Below are 27,923 nucleotides of genomic sequence, written 5' to 3'. Positions count from 1 at the left end.
TTTTTTTTGTTGTTTGCATCTCTATTTTCATATTTTGTTCGGTTTTCACCGCCTAGCCAGCTTCGAGTTCAGTTGTTTTGCTAGATTTGTTCTTTATACTATTGTTGTTTGGTTTTGTTCTTTCCATATTTTGCTTCTTTATTGTTGTATGGTTGTTTCAATTTCCCCCATTGTGTTTGTTTTCCCCGTTTTGTTTTGGTATATGCTCAATTACACAATGTTTAACGCCTTGTTTGAGGTGTTGTGTGTTTTGTATTTTTTTTTGTTTCTTTCTCTATTTAATGTGGGTTTTCTTACATTTTCTGTTTCCGATCATTACAGCAGTTACACGATTCGATTTTAGAATTGTTGTGTGTGTGTGCGTGTGTGTGTGTGTGTGTGTGTGTGTGGGTGTGGGTGTGTGTTTCTCTTGTTTCTTTCTCGGTTGCATTGGCCACACCGACCGGTCTCGGTCTCGGGACAGTTATGGCATTGTTGCGGAATATTTTGGAGTGTTTTAATCTACCTAATATGTAACTTACTTACACGGATCCCCTCTCCATCTGCCACGTTCTCTCAATGCCAATTGAATTCTGTGTTTATGGTTTCCTCCGAGCTTCACTGCCATCTACAGCAGTGGCTATGTGTGGTTTTCCTTCTTTTTCTTCTTTTTTTTTGTTTGTTTAAAACACATACACCAACATTAATTCTACAATCCTTTGTTACACTGCAGTGAGAGAGAGAGAGAGAGCGGGTGCGTTCCTTTCGGGATCGAGCTGTTTGAATGAAAAGGACCCACAGTGTTACAGAAATCTAACATGTGAAATCTACAATTGTCCATACTGATCATCACCGAATCGATAACGAAACGTGTGGCTGAGTTCAAGCGAAGGTTTATTTTGTACAGCACTTCACTCTGTTTAAGAAAAAATTAGAAAAAAAAAACAAAAAACACAACGATCATAATGAAGGCGTTAAGTGTCGTTCGCATTTCCGTCGCGCGGGGAGCTATATTTTGTTTTTGTTTGCCAAAAAATGCTACAATATTTCACTAAATACTCAACACAACTCCAGCACGCACTGCACAACTGCGTACGGATGATGCCGTACAATGCTATTTGCTTTGAGTGTGTATGTTATTCTATTTTGTCCAGTAAAGCATACACTACACGCTCGCTCCATCTAGTGTTTTCCCGCGCTCCATCGAGCCCTCCCTATCTGTTGATGTCCTCAGGTGCTTTACATTAATGCTCCTAGTTTATGTGTGTGTGAGTGTTGGTTTGTTTGCTTTATAAATCTCCTATCTTATGTGTGTGTGTGTGTGTTTTTTTTTTTTAATATTATCAGACGGATTTTTTTGCATCTTTTATTTTACTTATAACATTTGCCCAGTTTGCCTATCTCAAGTGCTTGAGGGTTTGGTTTGTGATTCATTCTCATGACTCGTGTGTGCCCGCCCGGCGTTCATGAGTACGGCTTTTTTCCCTCGCTATCACTTGCATCAGTAAGAAAGGACTGAACAAAAACAAATATGTGGAAGTGTGTGCGTGTATGTATGTATGTGTGTGTGTCTGTAAAAAGCAAGACAGAAACGATTCCTTCCCAACATGCTATAGTACATACAGATCTATTACTTGTTCGGACAATTCTCTTCTGCCCCGATGTCTAACGCCCACCGGCACACACACACACTCACTCACCCGTATAACAAAGCTCAAAGCGCAGTTCTTCTTCTTCTCTTCTATTTGCAACTGCAGTGAGAGCTAGTACGATTACATTGTGTTTGTATTGTTTTGTATGCGCTTTATCTATGCTTGGGCGCGCTCCTTCTCTCTCTCTCTCTCACTTTCCGACAACTCCCAACACCCTGACGCCGCTGTACTACACACATGCGACAATCACAATAAAACCGTACCACGAAACGACGAAACACGTTTAACCGATAGTAACAACTAAATACAAACATATTGCGCCCTATTGTGTGCCACGGGCGAAGCAGCCCATCCCTACATACTTTGTTTGGTTTTCTTTTTGTTTTGTTCTTGTTGCGGTTGTTTGTTTGTTTACACATTTGATTGACACAATTGTAACCAAAACGCAAAGGACATTCTATACGCTATTTATGCTTGCGCGCGCGCGTGTGTGTGTGAAGTATATGACGCCTTACTAATGTATGTTACACTTGTTCTCGTTTGGGGTTAAAGTTAAAAAAAAAGAGATATGCCACAAGTTTGTTTAGTTTTGCATTACAGGGTTTCCCACGATTTATTGGTTGGTTCCCACGATTTATTGGTGCGTTCCCACGATTTTTTGGTCATTTCCCATAATTTTTTGGTAGCAACCCACGATTTATTGGTCGGTTCCCAAATATTATTGGTCGGTTCCCAAATATTATTGGTCGTTTCCCAAATATTATTGGTCGGTATTATATTATATTATATTTGGGAACCGACCAATAATATTTGGGAAACGACCAATAATATTTGGGAACCGACCAATAATATTTGGGAACCGACCAATAAATCGTGGGTTGCTACCAAAAAATTATGGGAAATGACCAAAAAATCGTGGGAACGCACCAATAAATCGTGGGAACCAACCAATAAATCGTGGGAAACCCTGTATGGTTTGTTTTGTTTGGAAGAAAGGTTAACGCTGAGATAAAGCAAATGAATCCGTTTTTGTTCTCCTTCTATCCCTTCGTCCATCCCATCACCATCCTGTCTGTGTAAAAACAGCCTGTCTCCTAGCCACACACATACACACACCGTCGTGGTCGTGTGGGTCGTTCCAAGCTATATGCAACAAAGCCTTTGGTTTTGTTCGCCAACTGCTTGTCCCCCCCCACGCGCTTGTCTACAATAAACATTCTTTCACTAGTCAACATCAATCCATTACACATTAAGATTACTATAAATAAGTTGTGCTATGTTTTTTGTTTGTTTAAAAGAAGAAGAAAAACCGAATACTGCACGTTTTACAGCAAACACTTTGCAACCTGATTTGCACAGTTATAACACGTATATCCTTTCTCTAGTGTACTAACAATTAGCTAACCTATGGCAAGGGTCATTCCAGCACGAACCCACAAACCCCACTCCCTAACACCATCTCCACGCACCACGCGCCTCCGTCCCGCAGGTTTCAACAGAAAAAATGAAGGAGTATAACGTTAACTAAGAGATTGGCTCCTTTCTTTATTGTTTTGCTTCGATCGAATGAACGCACAACCCCACTCAGTGCCGCAAGCGCATGGACATGTGATGTGAGTGAGTTTTCATTTTTGTTTGGGTTCTGATTTGGGAACATTAGTTTCCTCGTGCGTTCGAGATACAAATTAAAGCGCAGTTGCAATTATCGGGCACCACCGCGATGGAGACGCGATGGGTTTTGCCTTGCTGGCAGCCGCCTTCCGGTTATCTTTGGTAGCAGTATGTTACACACTAATAAAAACCACGAGTAGTAACGATAAAAACCATCTAGAACGAGTAATTGATTGACGCACCAACACGATGCCCTAGCAGAGTAACGACTTACGGAATAAACGCAATTTAAATAAGGATTTTGTCTATAGCACTTGCGGGGATGATTTTTGCTTACGTAGCACGGGCTAATAATGACTAGCATTTGAATAGCGGTGCGTCTATACACACCCGCCAACCCACAGCAAACTAAATATCGCTTCATAATACGCACACACACGGCTGGTGTGAACCCCTGCTGTAAGGATAGAGTAAATGCGAATCTCAGGCGGAAATTTTCAAACCCCAAAACGTAGTGCATTAACGTTAACAACAAATTAGGGGCTAACAAAAACCAACTCGTGCAAACAAAAGCACGTTGCGCGCTAACATAACAACAAAACAAACGGTTACATTTGCTGCTAGACTGGAACACAAAAAAACACCTACCAATAATGCGCCCAATCGCTCTAGCGATAGCACGTAGTGTACCAATTCCAATGAGATTGCATTACGTAGTGGCACTGGTGTACTGGCTGCAGTCGCAGTACCATAAAACTCAGAGACAGAGATTGTATAAGCATTATCGTACAATAATAACAACAAAACAAAACGATAGAATTAACATCAAGCTTAACTGTTGGTATCGATCGCTAACGAAACGCTTGCTAATGCTGGTTAGGGAAGTAAAACATTTTCAGCATGCTCTGTGCTGTTTAGAATCCACACACAGCATGGCTGTCTGACCGCGTGGCAACACATAACACACATGTCCCGAAAAGGTTCCGTTTAGAACGTTCCTCCCGCTGCCGCGTTTCGTGCGCTGTCTCTTCCCCCTTTTGCACATTTCACATTTGCACTGCCGAATGCGATGCCACCGTAAATTCACTAACACATCAACCTAACCACAACGGGAAGATGTTAATAATAATACTAATTTAAAACACGTATAGAATGATATATCATATCTGACCTGTCCTGGCTAACACTCCACCGACCCTTACACATCACTTACATATTCTTGGTTCGCTAACAATCTTAAACGTTAAATCCTCCACTCCACACGACGGATGATAGTAACCACTGCCGAGGTACACGCGTTTTGCTTCTTTCAAGAATCTGCATCTCCATTCCTCTATCTTTCTCTCTCTATATCTCTATCTCGCTCTTGCTCTCTATGTTCCTTTCATTTTGGACGTATTTTCCCTGTGCCTGATGATGCACCATCACCATCCAAACTCCCGGGGTGGATGTTTCAGTGTTGTTTTGCACCTAAAAACCCAGAACTGCAGCGTGAACAACGAAAGGTAAATCTTCTTAACTATACACGGAAGATGCGCTAATGGTGCGAATATGTGTGTGTGTGTGTGTGCACATCACCACATATATCCAAAGCAAACCGTTTTGTCTCCCATTTTGCCGACACGATAACAACCAACTAACGGAGAGGCACTGCCGTTGGTGTGGATCGATGGACCTGCAGAAACAAACCGACGTGCGTGTAATGCGTGTGTGCTGGCTGGGGCGGTCAGTCAAAAACCTCATGCAGCGGCCCAATGCAAGGGGGGATGCGACGAGCCAGGTGGTGGTGCGTTCTGCGATGCTGTGTGTAGTAGTAGTAGTACAGTAGTAATAGTAGTAGTAGTAGTAGTTTCCAGTACTGCTTTCCATTTGCTCGTTTCCGTACACGCACGCACGCGCGCACACACAACACATACGCTTTCCAAAGATAAACACATACGACAGAGATCGTTCCAACGAGCGGGCCAGCGCCGCCACTACCTTAGCAAACGATTTTCCTTTCCGGCCCAAACTCCGGATTGGTGAAGGAAAAGCCGGCAAACTCGTCCTGATTGATGCACCGGATGATATCGTTCGGTACCGGCGTCAGCACGGGATCCTCCTTGGTGAACTCGGTGTCGAAGTTGAGTGCATCGCGCGCACTTCGCTGTAAGGGTTGGGAGAAAGGATGAGAGAAAAAACGAAAACTGTTACTGATGTTCTAACAGAATCCAACGGGGGGGTAAGCTTTCGGTACCACTCGTGGCCGGAATGGTGGTCGAACTTTGCGCTGCTCCAGCGCCTCCCAGTCCATATCCTTGAAGAAGGGATGGCTGCGGATCTGGTTTTCCCCATCGGTGCAGCCTAACCGCTTGGCCGCATTTTTGGTCATAAATCCTGTAGGCCGTGCAGGACGGGAAAGTAAAAGAATACGCACACAAGATATGAGCAATATACACTAGTGATGGGTAAAATGAAGTTTTCGTCGGAATCGATTTCGGCTAGATCGAAAGTTTGCTGGAATCGATTCCGGATATTAGGACCGGGTTCAGTTTCTAGAATTAATTCCGCAATCGGCTCCCGATTTCAAGCCGACTCCGGAATAGGAGTCGGTTCTGGAATTGGAATCAGATCCTGAATTGGTTCGGTTGGAATCGGCTCCTAAATTAGTTCCGAAATCGGCTCTTAAATCAAAATCGGTTCTGAAAACAGTTCCGGAGTCAGAACCGGTTCCGGAATCGGAATTGGCTCCGAAATCGGAATTGACTCCGAAATCGGAATCGGATCCGGAATCGGAATTGGCTCCGAATTGGAGTCGGTTCCGGAATCAGAATCCAGTTCCAGAATCGGAATCAACCTAAGAATCGCTTTTTGCTTCGGTAATGGAATCAGAATTGACACCAGAATTGGAATTAGCTCCGGAATGAGAATCAGTTCTTGGATTGAAATAAGAAGTTTCAGAAGCGAAATCAGTCAATCGGATCCGGTGTCGACTTCGGAATCGTCTCCAGAGTCAATTCCGGAATCGTGTCCGGAATCGGAATCAATTCCAGTATCGGAATCGGCTCCGCAATTCAGTCCGAACACGGAATTGGAATCGAGTAGGTCCGATTCCGAGCTCCCACAACTAAAATGAACGCTTCCAGTTACATTTTCCATGGTTTCCTTTTTCAGCGAAACCTACCTTTCAGAATCGAGACTGCCTCGCGGGAAAGCCACACCGGGTACAGCACGTCATCGCGCAGGATCGCCTCGAACAGGTCGTCCTCGTTGTCCGCCTCGAACGGGGGCTGGCCGGCCATCATTTCGTACATCAGCACACCGAGCGCCCACCAGTCGACCGACGGGCCGTAATCGAGCTCCTGCAGTATCTCGGGCGCGATGTAGTCGGGCGTGCCGCAGAACGTCGACGTGAGGTTGTCCCCGGTGATGCCCTCCTGCAAAAGCGGGGGGTGTTGTTGCGTGTTATAAAAAAATGGCGTCCCCGTACCCGTGCAGCCCGCCACCCGCCCGATACCCACCTTGCACATGCCAAAGTCGGCCAGCTTGCAGTGGCCCTCCGCGTCGAGCAGTATGTTGTCCAGCTTCAGATCGCGATAGATGACGCCGTTCCGGTGCAGGAACTGCAGCGCGAGCGTGACCTCCGCCGCGTAGAAGGCGGCCCGCGGCTCGTCGAACTTGCGGGCCCGCTGGATCTGGAACATCAGATCGCCCCCGTTCACGTACTCCATCACGAAGAACAGCCGGTCGGGCGTCTGGAAGCACGAGTGCAGCGCGGTCAGGAACGGATGCTTGGCGGCCAGCGCCAGTATGCGTTTCTCCGTCATCGTGCAGTCCACGTCGTCGTCCTGCAGGATCACGTCCTTCTTCAGCACCTTGATCGCGTACACCTCGTCCGTGCCCTTCTTCTCCGCCAGCATCACCTTGCCGAACGAGCCCTTGCCCAGCACCTTGATGAAGTTGAAGTCGTTCAGGAACACCTTGCCCGGCATCGGCCGCGCATTGCCGTCGTCGTCGGTGCCGAGGTTCACCAGCATGCCCATGGTCGGCCCGCCCGCCTTGGAGGAGTGGCCGGCTCCGCCCCGTCCACCGCCGCCGCCGCCACCGCCGTGGGCTCCCAGCTCGCCCTCCGCACCACTCTTGGTCGAGAGCGTGTCCAGCGAGCTCGTATCGTCCGAGCGCTCCGACATCGATAGGTTATCACTAGTCGTTTGGTTAGAGTACTGGTTGCAGATGAAGGAGAAATAAGTGAGCATTAGCAGGGAATGTTGCATCTTAATGCACCGAACCTCGCCTACCTTAGATCTACGGGGTGGTGTTTTATCCATGGTGATACCCATCTCGTTCAGCAGCTCCGCCAGCTGCTTGGTGTTGATGCCGCAGTTGTTTGCCACGTTGCCCTCGCAGCGCCGGTGGATGTTCATGCTGCACACCTCGCACTTCAGCCCCTGCCTGATGATGCCGTACAGCAGCGACCCGCAGTGATCACAGAACGTCAGCCGCTTGAACGAGTGCACTGAAAACCTATGTGGCATATTTACATTGAACCGCTGGGCTGCCTCCGTTGGTGTCGGTTTGGTTTGCTAAACGAACGACAGAGACAGAATCATGTGTTAATATGATTTTTTTCCAAACGCTAAACGGCATTGTTCAAACTTCACCTTTACCTCATCCTTTTTCTTTGGACATTTGGTTACGACCGAACTATGGCACCGCTTGTGGACGACGCACGTGCACACTGAAATGGAGCGGTAAAGGTTAGTAGTGTTGCGGGTGTGGCACCAGATCGTGTTGATCGAACGATCGTACGCTACCGGCAAGCTACCGGCAAACGGATACTATCCGCATTTCGAGCGGATGATCGCTGCAGCATAGAAAGAGAGACTGTTGGACAGTTGGCAGAAGGCGAAGAACAGCAACAGAACGGTAGAAACAAACAGCGTGCGAACGAAAGGGCGAACAATACAAACAAAAACCATCGCGATCACGCGCCTCGCGTGACAGCGCAAATGAGAAAGAGAGAGATGCAGTGGTAGGATAGTAGTAATAGTAGTAATAGTATGAATTAACGCATAGCAGAGTGCATTGAAGAATAGTCGAATGCCCAAGACCATGGTTTTGACCCGGACAATGCGCGCACGGCTAATAATACAAAAGAAAGAACGAGGATAGAACAAAACCCAAACAGCATGCGAATAAACGGATGTTAAAACGTCGAAAGTGTGCTATCGGAAGAGGAAAACAACAACAGAGAAAAAAGTTCGATCGGAATGCTCAAGGATGCTGGTGTTAAAGGTGAACAGACGAAGAAATGAAAACAAACGAAGGCAAAAGTGTGTTTCATTTATGAAAGAAAAAAAAGAAATACACATCGAAATTAATGAGTGAGTGCTACTAACAAAAGGAAACATTAGTGCAGAAAGGCAGTATTTGCCATAAAGCAAAAAAAATGGCAAAGAACAGCAAGAAAGGAAGATAAAACATGATAAAACATTTGCAAAGTGAACCTTAAGCGACCAAATAAACGATTTGTTAGACAGCAAACAGCAAAACCAAACCCAAACACAGCAAAATACGTATACGAAAGTGAAAGAGGAGAGACAGTAATTGAAAACGAAACAAAAATAAAAGCACATATCCCAACCATCTCTCTTTCTTGTCGCTTTTGTTGTGTGTGTTTTTTTAAATTCCAGCTTTCTGTTCGCTTCCTCCGCGACGGCGAAACGGCTGGAGTGGAATGCGCATTTTCTTACCTTGACACTGATAGCCCTGTTTGCCTAATCCCCTGTACGAGAGTATCCGGAAAAAGAGAGAGAAAGAGAGAAGAAAATGTGCGACACACAAAACGGGGTTACAACTTTTCTGCACGAGGTTCGAGAGACGGAAGAGCTTCGTCGCTGAATGCGTTGGAACAATTGGTACTTGGGCATGCCCGTATTACGGGGGTCGATAGGGCAAAATTGCCGAAATAAAAATGACAACGTGACAGACAGAGGTGGCACAATGTGTTAGTAAGATTGAATTTTGGTTTAATAAATAAAACAAAACTCATACCGCAACCAAGGCAGACAACACGATCAGTATAAATGAAGTGGTTGAACGAAATAAAAAAAATCGAAACCAGTATTAATCATTTAGATAACAGATATGAGTGTTCCCACCCTTAATAGTGTCCTTCATTATGGAAGTTAGTATTTGCATGTATTAGTCCTTACATTAAACAAAACACGTTAATACACGCTAGTTGACAGTCCCTGGCATATGCCGTATTTAGTTGTGAGTTGTGAAAAGTTGTTAAACGCAAACCACAATAATCAACACCTCCCATTCTCTACCGAAACCGCAGAACAAGGCGAACGAAATAAATATGAAAAACCAAAAACCGAAACCCCAAAACCGAATTTGCAAAACAAAGCCCATCACCAGTGTAGATACATTACCATATGAATTCGCGACAGTGGGAACAGAATGTCGGTTGGCGCAGGAATGTGGCCATAAACTTGTGACCATTAACCTAGAAATAAATGGGAGGGAGAGAAAAAAACAACACGATCAGTTACCGATCCCTTTAAGGTGGAACCCGTTTTTATTGGGGATTGGGAAATGTTTGGGTAAAAAAAACCTCCGCACCACCAGGAAATAACAACTCGATCATCGCAACATCGCAACACAGAACGGAAACAAACGCTGTTTGTGTTTTGCTGCACACTCGGGGGACGATAGTAGCTGCAACAGTGTGTATTGGTATCGTTTTTGTTGATGCTGTTGCTTGCTGCTTTGGAAATTTCTATCCATGGTTTGCTCGCCATCAATCAAGGCAGCTTAAAAACAAACTTCACACAACCAGACACACACACACATCAATGGTGAATCATTTTGATGCGGATACAGGCTTATTTTAGATGACCCAATTGCTTGCAAAACCGAGCAAAGGAGAGGCAAAACAAATGCAAAAAAAAAACAAGGAAACGGGAACAACACGATGGCAGAGTAAATGAGAATTCCTTCTCGATTACACATAGAAAATACACACACACACACACACACACACACATATACAAACTCAGAGAAACAGTGCGTCGTTTGCTTTCCATCGATCATGGCTGAGCCGTGCACAGGTAGAGCCGGTTATGAAGTGGGCGGAAGATCAGATGTTTCCTCCTTCATCATCATCATCATCATCATCATCAAACTGGTTGCTGCAAGCGAGCGGGCAAGGTGTTCGGGCTTCCGTACAAATCATTCGCGCGCTGCAACATCTTACCAATCCCTCATTTGCCCGCATTACATATCGTTGGCATTTGCAAAAATAGTATCAATCATGTGTCGTCACTGTCCAAAGCGCAGCTCCAGAAAGATCCAAACGACATTTATGTCAGCAGTGTTTCCCGTACAAACATTGTATGTTATTTGGGCCCGAGTAGGCAATCGTTTCACAGTTGAAAAATGATGAAAATGATTAAATTAGACAAAGTTCCTTTGGCGCATGGAGACGCATGGTGCTTCATGCAGAACACGATGGAGGCGCATTATCGTTGGCTGTGTGGGTAAAAATCCTTCTTTGCAGATGATACATTTGTGGCCTACCTCCAAGCTCGGTGATGAGTTATCCTTCAACTTGTTGCATCAAAGCCACACAAACACACACATACACAATTTACCGCGCTTATCTGCTGAACTATTCTTGCACGAGCGCACCTTGTTCAATCAATTCCAAAATAACCTTGCCCAAGTCCCAGCGAGCGAACCACACTGCACACTGTCGTCGTTATATTCTGCGGCCGACTGAAAACAATAGTCCTACGTCGTGTCATCCTCTGGCCGTTCAGTTTCAGAAGCGCATTAATCAATTCAATTCGAAGCGCAAACCCACACAGCGCAAAACGCGGGATATGATGCTTGTTCCGACCCATCATCACTGCCATCCATGATGGTACCGACCGGCCGACGGTGGGTGATAGTAGCATACACGCCACACCCTCCCCTTTTCAATTTGTGGCAGAGCGCATCACACACACACACACACACACACACACACTCTTCTGCTCAGAAAACGTTGAGTTTGTCCCCTCATGCCAGCCGTTTCAAATAGCATTGATTACATGTTTTTGTTGCTACTGCTACATTGGTTTGTGTAGGTGCTACTACTTAGTTACAATGACAGCAGCAACCACCATTCTCAACAGGCAACACAGGCTACTAGACGACGTCATTCGTTCCCATCAAGTGATAAATGCAAAGGGCATTGCCCAACCCCACATTGAATGGCGCGGAGGGGCAAAACTGCCCGCCAGGGTAGGTGCGGACAGACCACAGGAAGGGACAGGATGTTCCCACCGAACTGACCTGATGAACACGCCTTCTCATTGCACCGCGGCGGCGATTTAAAAATGGCTGATCCTTGACGACTGCTCGGCGGCACGAGTTCTGCGAGGCTACATTGTTGGCGTCCTGCGTCCATCGGAGATCGATCTTCACGTGCAGCCGGCCCTGCGGTTCGAGATCGACCTGGGAATTTCGGAGAGTAAGTGAAAGATAAATTGTTAATAAAGCTGAACAGATCGAGACGGTTGTTTTGTTTTTTTTTTTGTGTTTCCTTACCCAAAAATCCTGCTGCTCCGACTCGTTGCGGGTGACCAGATCATCGAACGCTATTGTCGTGTTGGCCACGAACACGTCCGTGATCGGCCCTTCGTGGAAGATTGTCATCCCGAGCACGTTCGCGTTCTCCACCTCGTGTATGAAGCTCTCGTTCCACACCGGATCGAAGGTACGTGGCTTTGTGGTGGACCGATCTGTGGGGGAGGGCATAAAAAAATGACATAAAAATACAATTAGTTCCCATGTTTCTACTACAGCTGACTGATAAGATCAGTGCAATATGACCAACAAAGTGTTATTCAGTATGAAGGTTGCAATTGCAGAACCACTCTCCAACCATTACTCACGATCCTTAATTGAGCCAAAAGTTGTCCCCACAGCGTGCTAATTAACGCAGCCCAAAATAAATCACTCACATTTAACGAGTTCCGTGGAACGGGAATACAAACCCCCTCCATAAACACACACAAGGGTAGTGCAAGCTGGGGCCGCGCATAGCTAAGCGCGTGAGACGTAAAAATCACGTGTCATTCACGCCGGGGTAAAGTGGAACCCTCCAATAACCCGTTCGTCACTGAAAGCGTAACATCAAAGTGTTTCGTCTTTCGGTAAAGTGCAATTTTCCACGAAACCCGGGCACGCCACTCAGTGTGGATGGATGAGGGAAAAGCGTGGGAGAGATAGGAAAGAGTAAGAGTGTGTGTGTGTGTGTGTGTGAGAGAGAGAGAGAGAGAAAGAGAGCGAATGCATCCTCCATAAAGACTGTTGCGCGCGGGATGTGGATGGTTTACATCTAATTACGCGCCCTGCCAAGATGATTCACTTTAAATTAGCACACAGAGGGAGAGAGGGAGAGAGGGGGAGAGTGGGAGAGTGGGACAGTGGAAGGAAGCTGCTAGTGTGCATGGGTGTGTTGGGTGGATTGTCGTCCAGGTCCAATCACAGCACACTGTCACAACACAGTGTTGGCAAAGAGGAACGAAGTATGATCATGTGATCATCAACCCACTTCTGTTTTACTCATGATGGATTATAACAGCATCAGATCTGTTAGAATGAATGCAACTTTTTGGTGATCGCAACACACGAAGCATTACAAGTTTTTCCGAAACATTTTCGAATGTAAACATTGGTTTTTCCGGCGTGCAAAATGTGTTTCCACATCACGCAGATATTTCATTTCCATCATAATAATTTTTAATTTCTTCAGTATGATTTTCAACACTTCAAAGGTCTGTTGCCATCGTTTTTTCACCGGGGGTTTGAAGCCAGATCTCATCAACCATTGACCGTTGAAGTGTTGAAAATCATGATGAAGAAATTTAAATTTATTACAGGGTTTTCCATGTCACTTTCGAATGTGCACATAATTATTCACCGCATACAAGATGTTTTTCAACAGCTGTTTGCTTTATGATCAAATTTCAGTTTTTACACATGGTTATCAACACATCACAAAGAACTGTCAAACTCAATCCAGCTTGGGGAGACGTGTTGAAAATCATGCTGAAGAAATTTCTAAATCATGATGATGGAAATGAAATACAGTGAACCCTCTCTTATTTGACACCTCTCCAATTTGAAAAACCTCTCTTATTTGAACATTTTGCACAGTCCCTTGATTTCCAGTACATTTTTGTTCCTCTAATTTGGAAAACCTCTGAAATCTGAGTCCCTCTTATTTGTGTATGGTGTTGCCATGGTTATTGAATGGTGTATACTCAAATTGGCAATCCTGTTCGCAGTTTCCTATAGCAACAGTTAAGGCTGCATACTAAATGTTCTGTCTCTTTCTTGTTTGGATGGACCTTTCATTCACTTTCCACCTCTGTAATTTGAAAACCCCTCTTATTCGACAGTCCCATCGCCTCTCAAATAAGAGAGGGTTCACTGTATCATATTGATGTAGATTACCATCTTGCACGCGGTGCATAACAACGATTACATTCGTAACTGACCTAGAAACCCTGTATTATAAGGTTTTCTAAGCCAATTTCCAATGTGCACATAATTATTCACCGCCTCCAAGATGTTTTTCGACAGCTGTCAAGTGTTGCAAATGTATCACAGTAAAATTTTTATTCTTCCACATGATTTTCAACACATAACAAAAAACTGTAAAACTCATTCCAGCATAAGACGTGTTGAAAATCATGTGGAAGAATTGAAATTTTATTGTGATGCATTTGTAACATTTGACATCTGTTGAAAAACATCTCGCAAGCAATGAGAAATGTTGTTGACATTGTAAATTGATTCGGAAAACCCTGTATGATGATAATGAAACATGCGAGTGATGTGGTAGAACTTCTTTCAGGCGGTAAATCCCAATTTTTACATTAAAAAGTAGTTTGAAAAACTCTGGAATACTGCATTTATGTGTTTTTAATTTCCACAAAAGGCGTAGTAGTTCTTAAAATTGCCATCACGCCCTCGTATCAATTCAACATGGACCATTGTCAACACAAAACGATTTGCGAAGGTGATGATCATCTTCAGGCAGATCTCATACACTAAGAGGCTAGGAGATGTTTCGATCCAGCGCTTCCACCTTGCTCCCATCCCGTGTTGTCCTTGTATCTGAGCGACACGTTACGGATCGAAAAAAGGAAAAACAAAAACACGGAACCTTCCTCGCGCTTCGTGCTTACACCACCGCTGCAATGCTTTCTTCTGGCTGCTTTCATTGACCTACTTTACATAATAAATCGGCTTTAATTGAGCTCATCATTGGCCCACGGGTGATGGTTTTTGTGTGTGTGTTTTTGAAATAATAATAAAAAAAAAAACAACAACAACATCAAAACTGTTCTCCCTCTGTCCATCGTTGTTGTCCATCGCGCACCCGTGTGTGTGTGTGCATGGCATTGCGACAAAATATATTGTTGTGAAATGTTTTGGAACCCCCCCGCACAGCACACAAAGACCTTGGAAGTGTGTTCTAGGTTATTCGGGGTTTATACATTGGTGCTAGAGGGGCCACTTTTTACAAACAGCGAGGCTTGCGCGAGGGTTTAATACTGGTTCCCTGGACAGTAATATAAGATATCGCAGCACCGTTATCGTAGTGCCGTATGTTTATATATATATATGTATATCTCTCTCTCTATTTTCGTCCCCCACCCGCTCTCACCCACTTCGTTGGTGTGGAGTGTAAGTGTGTGTGTGTTTTTTTATGGCTACTGCTGTAACAGCATCATCATCATGCAAGGGCAGGCAAATCGTTGATAAGATAATGAGATGCGATCTGTTGGCGGTTGAAGGACAGTGGCAGACCAGTTCCGTCGCGAAATAGCGAACGTTCCGTGGCAATGGGGTGGAATGGTGCTATCAAAATTTATTTACAAAAATTCTTTGGAATTCATTACAAACATTTAAAAAAAAAACGTCAGAAGCTGCTGACACACTATCGAGTAAATAGTAAATACGCGCGTAAAATCAATTGTGCTCGCACAGCCATTAGCCAGTCCGTTGTTTAGACCCTTCGCACAGGCTTAGTTGTAACGGTACATTAGCGGTACTGTTGAGTCATTACTCCGCTGGCTCGAGCGGTACGATCCACTACAGCGATCGACCCCCCATCCACCCCACCAGTTGCTTGCAGTCCGATCGATTGGCAAATCCATTAGCATCGGCTGTAGGCTTGCGTTCGCACGGTTGCACTCTGCCGATAAATGATTATGCAGTTCATAATCGAACGTAGCGGAGGTCGAGAGAGAGATGGAGAGAGAGAGAGAGAAAGGGGTGTTTGCTTGTGGTGCGCGAGGTCGATCTTTGTTTAGGTGTGTAGCTCAGGTGTGTTTCCTAATTGCGAAGGCATTTGCAGTGAACACATTGGCAGTGGAGCAAGCGGTGGCAGCAAATAACACTTGCAGGGAAAAAGAATAGCAACACATTGGTATCGATCGAAGCACGATATGGCTCTACTCTTACTATATCAAACCGCATAAAGTATTAGAAAGCAACAAAGATCGGCTAGAGCGATCCGTATTGGCCCCGTAACGATTTCCCAAAACCCATCATCTTCATCAAAACCCGTACTTCTCCCCCTGCCCCTGCAGAACGTTGGTGATCGTTCTGGAAAGCATAACTGCTTGGCTTGCTACCGGCGGCTACCACATCATACGCAACACACGACCGACCGACCGACCCATCCGAAAAACTATTTTCATCAACCTTTCCCACTTTGTGATAGTGACCTTGGTAAAGGGACGGCGGCACAGAGTGGGTCTAGCGTCTTGCGAAACCACCCTAAAATGTATTCCCTTCCTCCCCCTCGCGAGACGATTGGAACCCCAGAGAGAAGACGCAGGAAAAGCCAGCCGTGCGGGGGGAGGCGTTCGTCGGTATGAAGAAAACTCGAAACGCGCGTATGCATTTCCGCCGAAATGAAAACGAACCCATCCGCCTGAGCAGTGAGCGGGAGGAGGTGAAGGTGAGGGGAGGGTGAAGAGTCGATGGGAGGTTCTGTGCACGAGACAGAACACACCGCGCTTAAGCGGTTCGGTAGTGCGCCGGGGAGGTGTTGCAAAAGGGAACATTGCCGAAACACGAAGAAAAAACAACGGCACGGCATAACGACAGAGACACACACACACGCGAGCTGCTGAGGGAAAACTTGGTGCTATGGGGAAGGGCAAGAAGAAGACGAGAAAGATTGAAATTTAAAAAAAAACACACACACAACATGGTAAGCGAACGTTTCGAATCAATGCACAGCTTCGTGCGTGTGTGTGTGCTGGTTCAAAGTGCGAAAGATGAAAGGAAGCAAAAAAAACCCACACACACACACACACACTGTTGGGGGTGGTAGCGGAGGGGCACCATCATTTCGTGTGCGCACAGGAATGCCGAAGGAAGAAGTATCCGTCGCTGAAGGTGGCACACTTGGTGCTCGATTCTTTAAGACGGTGTGCGCGCGCGAGCGAGAGAATCTTCGTGCCCGTAATGTCGGCATCGGCGGTAGCAAAGGTCCGTCATGGGAGAGAACCGGGGAACATTTGGGGGTGGAAAACAGGTGGGTGAGAGAGGGATGGAGGGGTACGATCAAATGTGCCATTGAGCGACGATGAAAAGGGACGAAACATGTTGCAGCGGGTTGTCGAAAGGGAATGGTTTTTAAAAGGTTGTGAAAGATAATTTTCTATAAAATTGCGCTAAAACCACACAATCCGTCCCAGTAAGGATGGGAAATCTTATCAAAACTGGACACACTTTATTTTCCCTCCGCCATGAGGCAAACAACAGTTGCACGCACACCAGCAGCAATCTCTCACGTTTTATCACTCGCTCTTTCGTTTGCTCTCTCGCTCTCACTGAGTGTGACTGTTTTTCCAACAACTCAGAGCTTCGAGGAAAATCGAGAACTGAATGGAACAGCAGAAGAGCAGCTATCGGAATGTTCACATGTTGAGGTATTTAAAATTACAAAAAAGCCCCTCTCTTGTGCGTATATTAGCTATCAAGAGTGTTTTTAATTCACAAACAAACAAAAAACAAAACACTAATTTTCGCACCACACGAGCAAAAAACTCGCCTTGGTGGTAATGTGCATTCTCGCAACACGAAACGCCTAGTCGTTTCGTCACGAAATTCCTCCACCTTCGGGTTGACAACACAAGAAGCTTGACCAAGCGGGATCGCACACACAAACATACACAAACACACATGTACAAGGTGAATCGTGTCTCGCGCGCTTGCTTTTCCTCGCCGTCGGGAAAACCCTGACCTGTCGGAACACCAGAGCAAGAACGTGCTCTCTCTCTTTCTCTCTCTTTGGTCCAACGCGTTTGCCACCATATTTGCTACGGCCGTGCGGGAAAGCAGCCGTGTGGTTGCTTTCCCATTTTCCGACCAAACTGTACGCGCGCGCGTGTGTGTGTGTGGGGGGGAGAGAGTTTTTTTTGTTGTTGTTGCTACGGTTTCGCTTGCGCTCCCCAAGCATTGACTGGCGCTCCAAACGGGGACCGCGGGCAGCCATTTTCATTTCCAATTCCGCGCGCACGGTGCCGCACATTGCTCTCGCAACCGAAATGTCAAACTGGCGCCCTCCCCCCCCCCCCCATCTCGTGCTCTCGTTGGGAAACAGAAATAAATAAATTCAAGAGCGTTTTGTTGTAGGACACCAACCACCCCCTTCTTTCCAACTCATCAACACATGGGTTTAATTATTGCAGCGCGGGGGAAAATTTGCTCGATCGTTCTTTGGACGATAGAAGTAGATATTTTTGTGCTTGTCTATGATTAAATGATTGAAAAAACACCCTTTTCGAATTGATTGGCTTTGTAATGAGTAATCTTATTGGAGTTTTAACGCATCCCGACTGATTAGCTGAATGGAGCCGTGCCTAAGTACGTGGCCACAGACAACACAGTACGTGCGATCGAATCTCATTCCAGTACGGAGCATTCTACATCCTCGCATCCATTATAATAACACACATTTTACTACTACTTACCTATGAACTTCTCGTCGACATCTATCGACACGTACGGATCGATGAGCTGATCACCGAGCCGGCCAAATGTCATCGTGTGCCGTGTCTGAAAGTCCGTCGGCCGCAGCCCGATCGCCTCGCAGACTTTCAACCGCAGCGTACCCGTAAACATGATGAATGGCCTAGTTTTCTCCTCTCTCTCTCTCTTTGTTTGTCGTCCTGTTGTCGTGTCTGCACTCCTTTCTTCTGCGTGTTCTACCTCCTTATCTCTCACACTCGTACACGCGTCCACTCGTCTCCCGATATTCCCGGGGATGGTGCTTCCGGTGACTCTGGAAGGGCGTTCTGGGTGCCGTAGGGGAATTGGGTGTATGGTGCTGCCCTATATGATCACTTCACTTTCCACTTTAACAACGATGAGTGGGGGGATGGTTGGAATGAGCAGCCTGGCGGGGTAGAGAGACAGATGTGCACGGTTTCTTCTTCCTGCTCTCTTGCAAGTGGAAGGATAATGACCCGTTCGTCGTGTTAAGATTTTTTTTAGACAACGAATGGCCCTTGTTTCCTCCTCTGCTGTCGCTCCTCCGCTACCGCTGTCACTGGGAGTAGATGACGGTGTGTGCGTGCGTGTGTGGCCCGATGCTCAGGCGGCACTGGACGGGGGGAAGAAGTTGCTGCTGCCTCACACTAATCCTGCCAGCACAACACACATACAAACACACGCGCACACAACAGAGAGAGAAAGAGAGCGACAGAGCACTTGCACTTTGGTGTGAATTCACTCGCTCGGGTTGATGGGAAAAGGGAAAACAGAGATCAACTTTTCCCAATTGCGGCCTTCCCCAATTACACTTCTGCGTGGAAGTAATTAGCAAGTCAGCAGTCACCGTTGCACCGAACTTTCGAGCTAAAAAATAAACACAACACTGCCGACAACACGGCGGGATTCTGCGAAGGGGGAAGAAAAGAAAAGCCAACCATTACACATTTTCCTTCCACACATATACACGCACACAAACAAAAACACACGCATGGGAATGGGAGGCTCATTAAATTGCCCCCCCCCCCCCCCCCCCTCACTTTGGTCAGACTTGACACTGAACACTTTTGGGCATATAGGAACCAGCAAAACCCAGCGACCAAGAGACACACTCACAAACACACACACAACGTCTTCACTTTCACTCCACTGTCTCCAAACCACTTAGCACAATAACGATCCTTGTGGCCGTGACACATCCTCGTATCTTGCACGACCAAAGGGCCAGTCACACACACACACACAAGGGAAGGAGGGATTGCAATTCCTAATGACCACTAACGGTGTGCACTAGTGTGGCGCACACTTCTGTGCATCGCGTTTGGCACACATTAGACCGCATGATACACACATACTCATACACGGACACGGGCGCTCGCACACACGTACAAGCACAGTCATTTCTACCCAACGCGCTTGAACTGGCGTGTTGTTGCTAATGCCAACGCCACTTGTCTACTACGAACGGTACATGACATTACAATCCCTCCGACCTTCTGTCTTCCCTCCTTTCAACCCGCCCATTCGTATTGGATAGGCTCAGCAGTAGTAGGTCTAATTAGGCAGGCCCGTGTGTAGTGTGTGGGGATTTTTTTTTCGTTGTAGTGTTGCCGCTCTCGTATCCGTCTCGTGACAAGTGTCATATTACCCAGGAGCCTCTCCCTCTCTGCAGCGCGTGTTTAGGTTGGTTTGGGGTGGCTGCACAGCAAACCAGGCAAGTAGGCTACCTAGGAGGCTGGGAAAAATCACACAGCCAGCCCTTGGAGGAAACTGGTTGCTAAGAAAATGGTGGTGCTCTAGGATCTTCCCAAAAACCGGGGAATGACCATCAACCTTTCGCGAGAATCTGCTACGAATGGGGCACTGTTAAAACAGGATAGGGGTCCACGACGATTGTGCATGGACACAACTAGGTTAGGGATGTTAATTTTTGGAACAACTCGAAAAAAGCACACAAATTGTTGCAGCCTTGAACTGAACGGTACACTTGCCAGCGGCAACAAAACCATGATTATTAACGCACAATAGAGCTGATTGTCCTCGTAGAGATGAACGGGGGTGGGTGCTCACCCTCGCCTGTGCGCTAAAGCAGAGACAAGCACACGGTTCTGTTGTTGATAGACGTTTGACATTACGCACACACACACTCACACATTGTACAGTGCCTTGTGTTCTTGGCTGGAAGACCATTCCGGTACGGTAGCCACCTTTCTTGCTGCACAAAGGGGAAAACGGGGTGCTGCTTTGTGCTAGTAGTGAAATGTTTTGATTAGCTACTAAAATGTGCCAGCCTGCCTGCTAACATTGCCCACCTGCTGATAAGGGGAAGGGGAGAAGGGGTAAAAGAAGTAGCAATCGCACAACAACAGCAACGACACTTTCGTCGCCCCATTTATTGCATGACGATGAACTGGGAAATGGTGATGAAGCTGAGTCCAGCAGTAGCGGTCCGGGGAGCGAGCAAGAAAAACGCATGTCCGCAGGAGCGCGCGGAAAAGCCCACTCTTGAGTGTATGTGTGTGCGCGCGCGCGTGTGTGTGTGTGTGTGTGTTACGAGAAGTGGGCCCTATATTCTCGGTGCCCGAAAGTGGTGTAGTACACTCCGTTATACTCCGTGGTGTTCTGTTGCCTTGCGCTCATTAGTGGCCACAAACACACAGAAACAGACGCACACACACACACATACACTTATAGGCAAGTGTCGAGGTTGTTCTCTCGCACACGCGCGCGCAGAGCACACACGACGCACACATACACACGCACACACAGCCACTGTTGTGTTACACTCCAACCAACTCTTCCCACCCTCTCACCCGTGCCTGCTCTTGTTCCTTTTTTTGCCATTCGATCGTGGAAAATCGGTGGAAAATTCTATTCCCAAAAGCCATACGGAGGCATATCTCTTCACTGTCAAACCCTTTTAGGAAACATTGCCACACACACACACACACACTTAAACATTCTTCTGGAGCCCTTTTTTGCCCGTGTTAGCTAGGACCTCATTCGCTGTGGACACACACACACGCATACACACGCACGGCACGCGCACACCCAATGAACGTGCACAGCAGGCCTTGGCACGGAACGTTTTCCTCGCGCAGCTAGCCGTGCTTGAAGCTTTTGCCCCGCAAGGAAAACGATGAAAAATCGTCGTTTCACTGCACACACACTGGGACAAAAAAGCGCGCACACACGTACGCACAGGTCACACAAACACACATCGGGAGGACGGTTGGGGGTTTTTGACTTCTTTCCACCCCTACCCCTACACCATCAACCCTCCCTTTTGGTGTGATGAAGGGGGGGGGGGGGGGGGGGGGGTAGTGGTTCCCATTTTGCTTCCCAACAACTTGATCCGTGTGTGCGTGTGTATTTGTGTAAGTGTGCGTGTGTGTGTGTGTGTGTGTGTGTGTGTGTGTGTTGGACGTGTGTTTCTGTCACCTTGCAAACCCCACACACACGCTAGCGCACGTGCACACACACGCGAGCGTAGAGATAGCTCACGTTCCCCATCGCCTGCTTTTTTTTTACAACAAACACATGCGTACGAACGTACGCACCTGCCCCGTTTCTGCGACACGCACGCACACAGCTGCGCGCGTGTGTGTATGTGTGTGTGTGCGTATGGTGGATGAAAAGCTGCACGAAATTTTCGCCCCGAAGGAAAAATTAGCACTACACTGCTGCTCTTGCTGTCCTCGCCCTGTTTTACTGTTCTAACCCTACCATTTTTTCAGGGCTAGACATTTTCACGCACGCACGCACGCACGCACGCACACTTGTATCCCGGGGAAAAACGACGACTAGTAGGCACACACTTTTTCTTCACCTTCATCTCTCCCACCCCACATACGACTGGATCAAAATTATCCCCCGCTCCCCACAGTAGGGGTTGTGCACTAGAGCAAGCACACTTTGATGGCCCTTTTTTCTACAATCCAGCCATCCAGAATGGGGACGAAAAAATGGACGATGGAAAGGGCGTTTCGGTGACACTACTGTTCAGCCTTTTTTTTGCGATTCTGGGTCCAGACCTTCTGCTGCTTCTGCTGGGTGGTGGTTATTGGTCCCTCTGACTTCCCCTCGCACCGTTTTCGGTTCCACAAAATGCAGGGCTCTGCACGGCACACGGGCAAACACGGTCACACACGAACAACGCGTGCAGGCCCCACTGCGAAATTCCCGCTGCCTACCCTTTGATTAACTTGGCCAGGGAACGCGCAAAACCATGGCCACCTAGATACGCTTGGCTGTCTGCTCCTGCTTCTGCTTCTGCTGCTGCTGCTGCACGAAACCGTCGACCATCACATCACGAATTTTCGCGAGAGAGCACCACAATCCGCGATGTGCGCGCAACGAAGACTCGCGGTTGTTTCTCGACCGACCGTCCAGTTGGACTTCTCGTGCCGTTCGCGAGTGCCAGCTCCCCAATACAGTCGCAGTCGCTCGTGTAATCTAGCCAGTGTTCGGCAAGTGGCCCCACATTTACAGGGTTTCACACTTTATCTCAAGACCGCGGGACCCCTTCCCGAATCTGTCTTAGCCAAAGCCAAGACTGCGGTATGATGCTTGAAAACGTTGATGATACCTGAATTCATCGGATGCAATGCTGAATCTGCGGCACATTTCTCGAAACACACTGGTCCGCGCCGAGGACATGCGGTCGAATATTTTTTTTACACGGATAACCTTTGTGTACATCAGTGTATGAGAAACACCCAATTATCCTTTTCGTGTTTTTACCAAAAAAGACAATTTAATAAAATGAGTGAATGCATATTTCTGCAATTAAAATATTTACAAGTGTCAAGAAAGTAGTTTGAACTGTTTAAATAATGTTTTTTTTGTAAAAACACGAAAAAAATAATAGGTTGTTTTCAGTACACTGATGTACACAAGGGTTATCCGTGTAAAAAAATATTCGACCGCATGTCCTCGGCGCGGACCAGTGTGTTTCGAGAAATGTGCCGCAGATTCAGCATTGCATCCGATGAATTCAGGTATCATCAACGTTTTCAAGCATCATACCGCAGTCTTGGCTTTGGCTAAGGCAGATTCGGGAAGGGGTCCCGCGGTCTTGAGATAAAGTGTGAAACCCTGTATTTGTGGGGGGTGGTGAACATTTTGCATATCGTTTGTGAATTTTGATTTTTGTGTGGCTTTTTTTAATTAACAACTGTGGAATGTTCCTTATTTTATATTTTACACTATCAGTCAAATTTAGATTATTTAATTTACTTTTTTATCTTCAATTCATTTTCCATCATTCTCATGGTGTAGCTCTATAAACAAATTTTACAAAAATATTTGTGTATATTGTTTATATAACTTTTTTTAAGCTCAATCATTTCAATTCGTCTATTTTTTCTGCCTTTTTTCAAAATGATTATTATGTATAACTCATCATTTTACAATGTAATTTAATTATTATTATTTGTTTTTAACATTTTTGCGCCCTTTGAAAGTATCCTGATTGTGTAGCCTTTTGATACTTGTATATTGCTTTCCGTTCGTCCCTCTGCCATATAATACTCAATAAACCAGTAGATCAGAAGAAATAATGCAACATATGAATGAGAATTTTGAATAGTTAGTTAATTATAATGCAGCGTGGATAAGCAAAAAATCGATAAAAGGCAATAATTCCGATTTATGTCGCATTAAGTGTATTTTTCGTTCAGCGGTTTTTAATTAAATATAAACATTTGCCTAAGATCCAACCGTGGGCTTAAGCCTAGCAAACAACACTTATTTTACCACGCTACCGGATAAATGATCGATGTCATTTTTGAAACGAAACGATCCGAATAAAAGTCGATCAAGCAATATGACTGATTCCGTTCCTCCTAAATAAAATAAATCCTAAAATAAATCTTTTTTGGGGTCTGTTGAAGAAATATTTAAAAATTATCTTGGTGGCCGCATTTAACCATTGAGTTTTTTTTCCAATTTTTCATATAGTGTGTTTGAGCTCAAACAGCCATAGTGCTGACTGTGATTATGTTTAAAATGCTGAAATTAATGTTCTGGTGTATTTTACGATTATTATTATACTAAGTACTTGTACTTAACTTCTATATTAATAATTAAATTATACCAATGGAACATTTACATTTTTTACAGTAGTTTTTGCTAAACCTTAACGTTCATCGAGCACTTCACTCTCGGTCGTCTTTTGTCTTTTGGGAGAATAAAAAAGAGTTTGCTCTTTTAAGAACGTAGATCAAATTACAGCAACGCATATCACTATGGTTTGTACAACACTACAAAACTAATGAACTATTAAGCCACTTCACCCACAAATTGCTGCTAAATTCTGTTTAAATTTCAATGTTCTGGTTTACCTTTAATGAGTGTGTTACATTTTTTTGATTTCCTGCGTTTGTTTGTTTATGACACCGTATCATTCCACAGTGCACCACACCAAAGTAAAGCAGTATACATTTCCACTCATAATTTCCCAATACAAATATGCACTAATTTCTGAACTAGCACAATTTTTAACAACATTGTAAAACAAAAAAAAACAACACACTTGAGAGCTGTAGCGCAACAAATTCATAACCAACACATGATTGGCGCAAAACCATTGACGGAATCTGAACAAAACATGACAGAAATAATACCAACCGACACAGTACCAGCCTCGTACACTGCTTCAGCTAAACGTTCTACACCTTTTAATCATGTTTAGCGACTGCAAATTCTTTTCCCGAGCAGATTTTTCAGTGCAATTCAGCACACCAGCTTTCACTCAATCTGCTCGTTCGACGCTGTGTGCTGTATTTGTAAATAAACGAGCATCTTGCTGCATGCACCGTGAACTGTGCAAGCTGTCATCGTCAAGCGGCCAAGGTGAATGGCGGCTGCCCGCAAAGGTACGCGCGACCTTCGTCAAGTTTGTTCGAACACATTTAAACGCTTCGTTCAAAAACCGTTGCCACCCTGGCGAACGCAACGCACACCTTGGGGGGGAAATTGTGAACCTTTCGTGTTTTCGTTGACTTTATTTTGCTTTTCTTGACAGATTGTGTTTCTGTTCCGTTGGAGTGAATTAAACATTTGAAAAAGCGCAGAAAAAGTAACATTTTCTAAGCATAACATTATACTTTATTCGCTGCACAATGGAAACCATCAAGCTGAAGACGAAGGACGGTAAAGTAATCACCGCCAAGCGACACCTGCTGAAGAAATCATCCGTGCTGGAAAAGAAGCTGGAGGAGCTGGCGGAGGAAGCATCCTCGGAAGTCGGTACCATCATGAACGTTCCGGAAGCGGACGAAAACTCTCTGCGCAACATTCTTCAGTGGCTGGAACGGTGCGAGCGAACGACCGAATCGGAGGGAAGCGGAACCATCGACGCCAGCGAAGAGGCGGAGATTCCCAACAACCAGGAGCAGAACATGGATCGGAACACGGGCAGCGGTGAGACCGGCGCCACATTTGACAAGGAGTATTTCACCAACTTTCGTCAGTTTTGTGTGATGATTGCTGTGGCAAACCGGCTGCGGGTGCAGGAGTTTGTGGATGCTGCCGTGCGCTTCGTAATCGAATGGAAGCAGGACAAAAGTTTGGACGAGATACGCGGGCTGCTGGAGCGACAGGAACTGTCGGTTCGTCCCCGGAATCCGGCAGCAACTGGTAGCAGCGGTGAGCAAATGTAATGTTAGCTAGAAGATAGTGCTGTAGCCCCGTTTGCACATTCTGCATCATTGTTATTACTTTCGATAATACATGGCCTTTGAAATGTATACATAAACAAACCGGCAGGCCCAGTAGAAGAAATTGGGTCGTTAGCAAAATTTAATGTTTTGTTTCTGGTTTTGCAATCCACACAATGGAGGCGTACCGTTTGGAGACGGGGACAGCATTACGCAACAACGTTCAAAAAGCAAAATAGGCAATAAAACGTATGATAATCATCACGCGTGCCGTCGGATCGCGCAAACAAACGATGCGTGTTTGAGATGGATCTTGATCCCTGATTAGCAACAGATGACAACATTTTTGGCGCTCCATAATGGCAACCCTGCAAGCACAATGACAACCAGCACTGTCGTACCCCGATCACCAGCTGAATATAAAGAAAGTTGGAATAGAGCGCTGGTTTTCGCTGGTCCTTTCCAGCAAACCGCGTGGCCGCGATTGTGTGGGCGATGGCAGTGTGTCTTTGAAGGGATCGAAAACAAACAGCAACGAGGGTTTGGATGCTTCTACAGGTTGCGCAACTGGTGAGTTCATGCAATGAAGTGATTTGCAAAGTTGTTTCACGGGTCGATTTTCTTATTTGTCTTCGCTACCCTGAATTGTACCAAGCTCAGTGAGCTTAACCTCTCCATGTAAAAGACACAATTTAAAGTGTTCCCCCTTTATGCATTGTAACCAATATGTGATTGCATGCAATTCACACATACACACACATCCACATATTTAACCGACCAGCAGCACCTGGGCAGGATGGGAGCAGCATCACGGAAGCGGTTTGCCTTCCGGTGGAATGATTCAATTAAGCGTGCCACACAGCAGCACACCAACCGGCACGTGTTGTTGCATTTCCCGCGGCCGGGGAAAACAAGGAGCGAAACCGGGTCGAGAGCCACGAATCGTTGTGAGCCACGGGTTTTTCTTTTGTCGCCACTGACCGTTTGCATTGCCTGTGCACGTTCAATTGAAACACGATCATCATTAGCCCGTTGTTCGTCAGCGTATTGCGCGTGTTGTTCATTCAATTACGGTCTGGGCAAGCCGTCCGGTAAAAGCTTCTCTTACGAGGCGGTGCTGATGGTGGCAAGGGAAAGGAATGTCATTAGTTAAGATAATCGGTTCATGTGCGTCGGCTTAAGCAAGCAGTGAATGCTTCGTTTAGACGGTTGCCTTGAGTCGCTCATGTTTGCCTCAATTGAACGGCCAAAGGTTGATGAGGCAAGGGTTAAAAGGAGCGCTAAGCCGGTGCTGCATCATTCTGATACGCCTGCTAGTGCCGTTCTTGCATCACTTGAATCAATGCATCATATCGTGTAAAAAACAAATCATCAGCCACACCCTTGCAACCAAACAAAGGATACATTTTCATTGCGCACCCTTTCGATTGGATCGACCACACGTGTCGATTGCATCACGCGAACGGGGGCCCACAATGTACCTGCATTCATACCTTAACCGGAATCGATCGGAAACGATGGCCCGAAGGCTCCGAAGGGAGAAGGGCGAGTTCGACAGCCACTCCCGCGCCACTCGTTCGCCGGTAGCAGGAAGCTTTACGGTATGAGTTCTTTCTCTTCTCCCACTCTTCTCTTTTGCCACCAGCCGGACTGATGAATGAAATGGCCTCTGGGCCACCTAGCCTGAAGGGAAATGTGTATTACGCACGTAGCGTGTGCGTGTGCCGTTTGACGGTCGCCCGATTCCGCAACAATCGGTCGGGACAGGAAAATAATTTGCAGAAAGTTAATTTTTTGGCTCATTTAGAAGAGGTGGAGGAAAGCTTCTCCCCAAACGCAGCGCCAATGTGTTGTTTATTGTTGGTTAGCGGCTAGCCTGAATTTCGCCAACCATTTCACAAAAGCGCCCCGGTTACACATGTGCGCTTTAGGCTATTTAATGCCGCCAATGGGTCTCGGTTTT

The 27,923-nt window shown here is 46.1% G+C and overlaps 2 protein-coding genes across 8 annotated transcripts; one reads left to right on the top strand and one right to left on the bottom strand.

The window, feature by feature from the left end:
• Positions 1–255: 255 nt before the first annotated feature.
• On the bottom strand, positions 256–25,082 carry LOC1273220 (protein kinase C). Of its 7 annotated transcripts, none has more exons than XM_061641996.1 (12): positions 24,930–25,082; positions 18,281–19,207; positions 11,823–12,016; positions 11,568–11,729; positions 9,662–9,735; positions 8,975–9,006; positions 7,889–7,959; positions 7,520–7,804; positions 6,743–7,444; positions 6,406–6,658; positions 5,479–5,618; positions 256–5,388 (listed from the first exon to the last, which is right to left on the bottom strand). In XM_061641996.1, exons 2-12 carry the CDS (start codon positions 18,429–18,431, stop codon positions 5,224–5,226), a joined length of 2,229 nt encoding a protein of 742 aa, XP_061497980.1. In that variant the 5' UTR covers positions 18,432–19,207; positions 24,930–25,082; the 3' UTR covers positions 256–5,223. The 7 variants fall into 7 exon arrangements, with proteins under 7 accessions (XP_061497980.1, XP_061497979.1, XP_061497978.1 ...); XM_061641995.1 differs by lacking the exon at positions 24,930–25,082 and adding an exon at positions 22,493–22,717 and having other exon boundaries at positions 7,883–7,959; XM_061641994.1 differs by lacking the exon at positions 24,930–25,082 and adding an exon at positions 22,493–22,722 and having other exon boundaries at positions 6,743–7,804.
• Positions 25,083–25,274: 192 nt separating this feature from the next.
• Positions 25,275–26,106, top strand: LOC4577177 (uncharacterized). Its single transcript, XM_001237438.2, has one exon. The coding sequence runs from the start codon at positions 25,424–25,426 to the stop codon at positions 25,961–25,963; it is 540 nt and encodes a 179-aa protein (XP_001237439.2). The 5' UTR covers positions 25,275–25,423; the 3' UTR covers positions 25,964–26,106.
• Positions 26,107–27,923: the final 1,817 nt, after the last annotated feature.

Source organism: Anopheles gambiae, chromosome 2 (genome assembly GCF_943734735.2).
Source record: "Anopheles gambiae chromosome 2, idAnoGambNW_F1_1, whole genome shotgun sequence".
NCBI classification, from domain to species: Eukaryota; Metazoa; Arthropoda; class Insecta; order Diptera; family Culicidae; genus Anopheles; species Anopheles gambiae.
Note: the sequence above shows the minus strand (reverse complement) of the source record. Positions and strands in the feature narration are given on the sequence as shown.

Bases quoted from the DNA above. Each gene is read 5' to 3' on its own strand.
- LOC1273220 (XM_061641994.1), bottom strand. From the start codon at position 18,431: ATGTTTACGGGTACGCTGCGGTTGAAAGTCTGCGAGGCGATCGGGCTG. The intron at 9,736-11,567 runs GTCAGTTCGGTG...ATTTATTTCTAG, and splicing joins TGAGAAGGCGTGTTCATCAG to GTTAATGGTCACAAGTTTAT. The intron at 7,805-7,888 runs GTAAAGGTGAAG...TCGTTCGTTTAG, and splicing joins GTCCAAAGAAAAAGGATGAG to CAAACCAAACCGACACCAAC.
- LOC4577177 (XM_001237438.2), top strand. From the start codon at position 25,424: ATGGAAACCATCAAGCTGAAGACGAAGGACGGTAAAGTAATCACCGCC.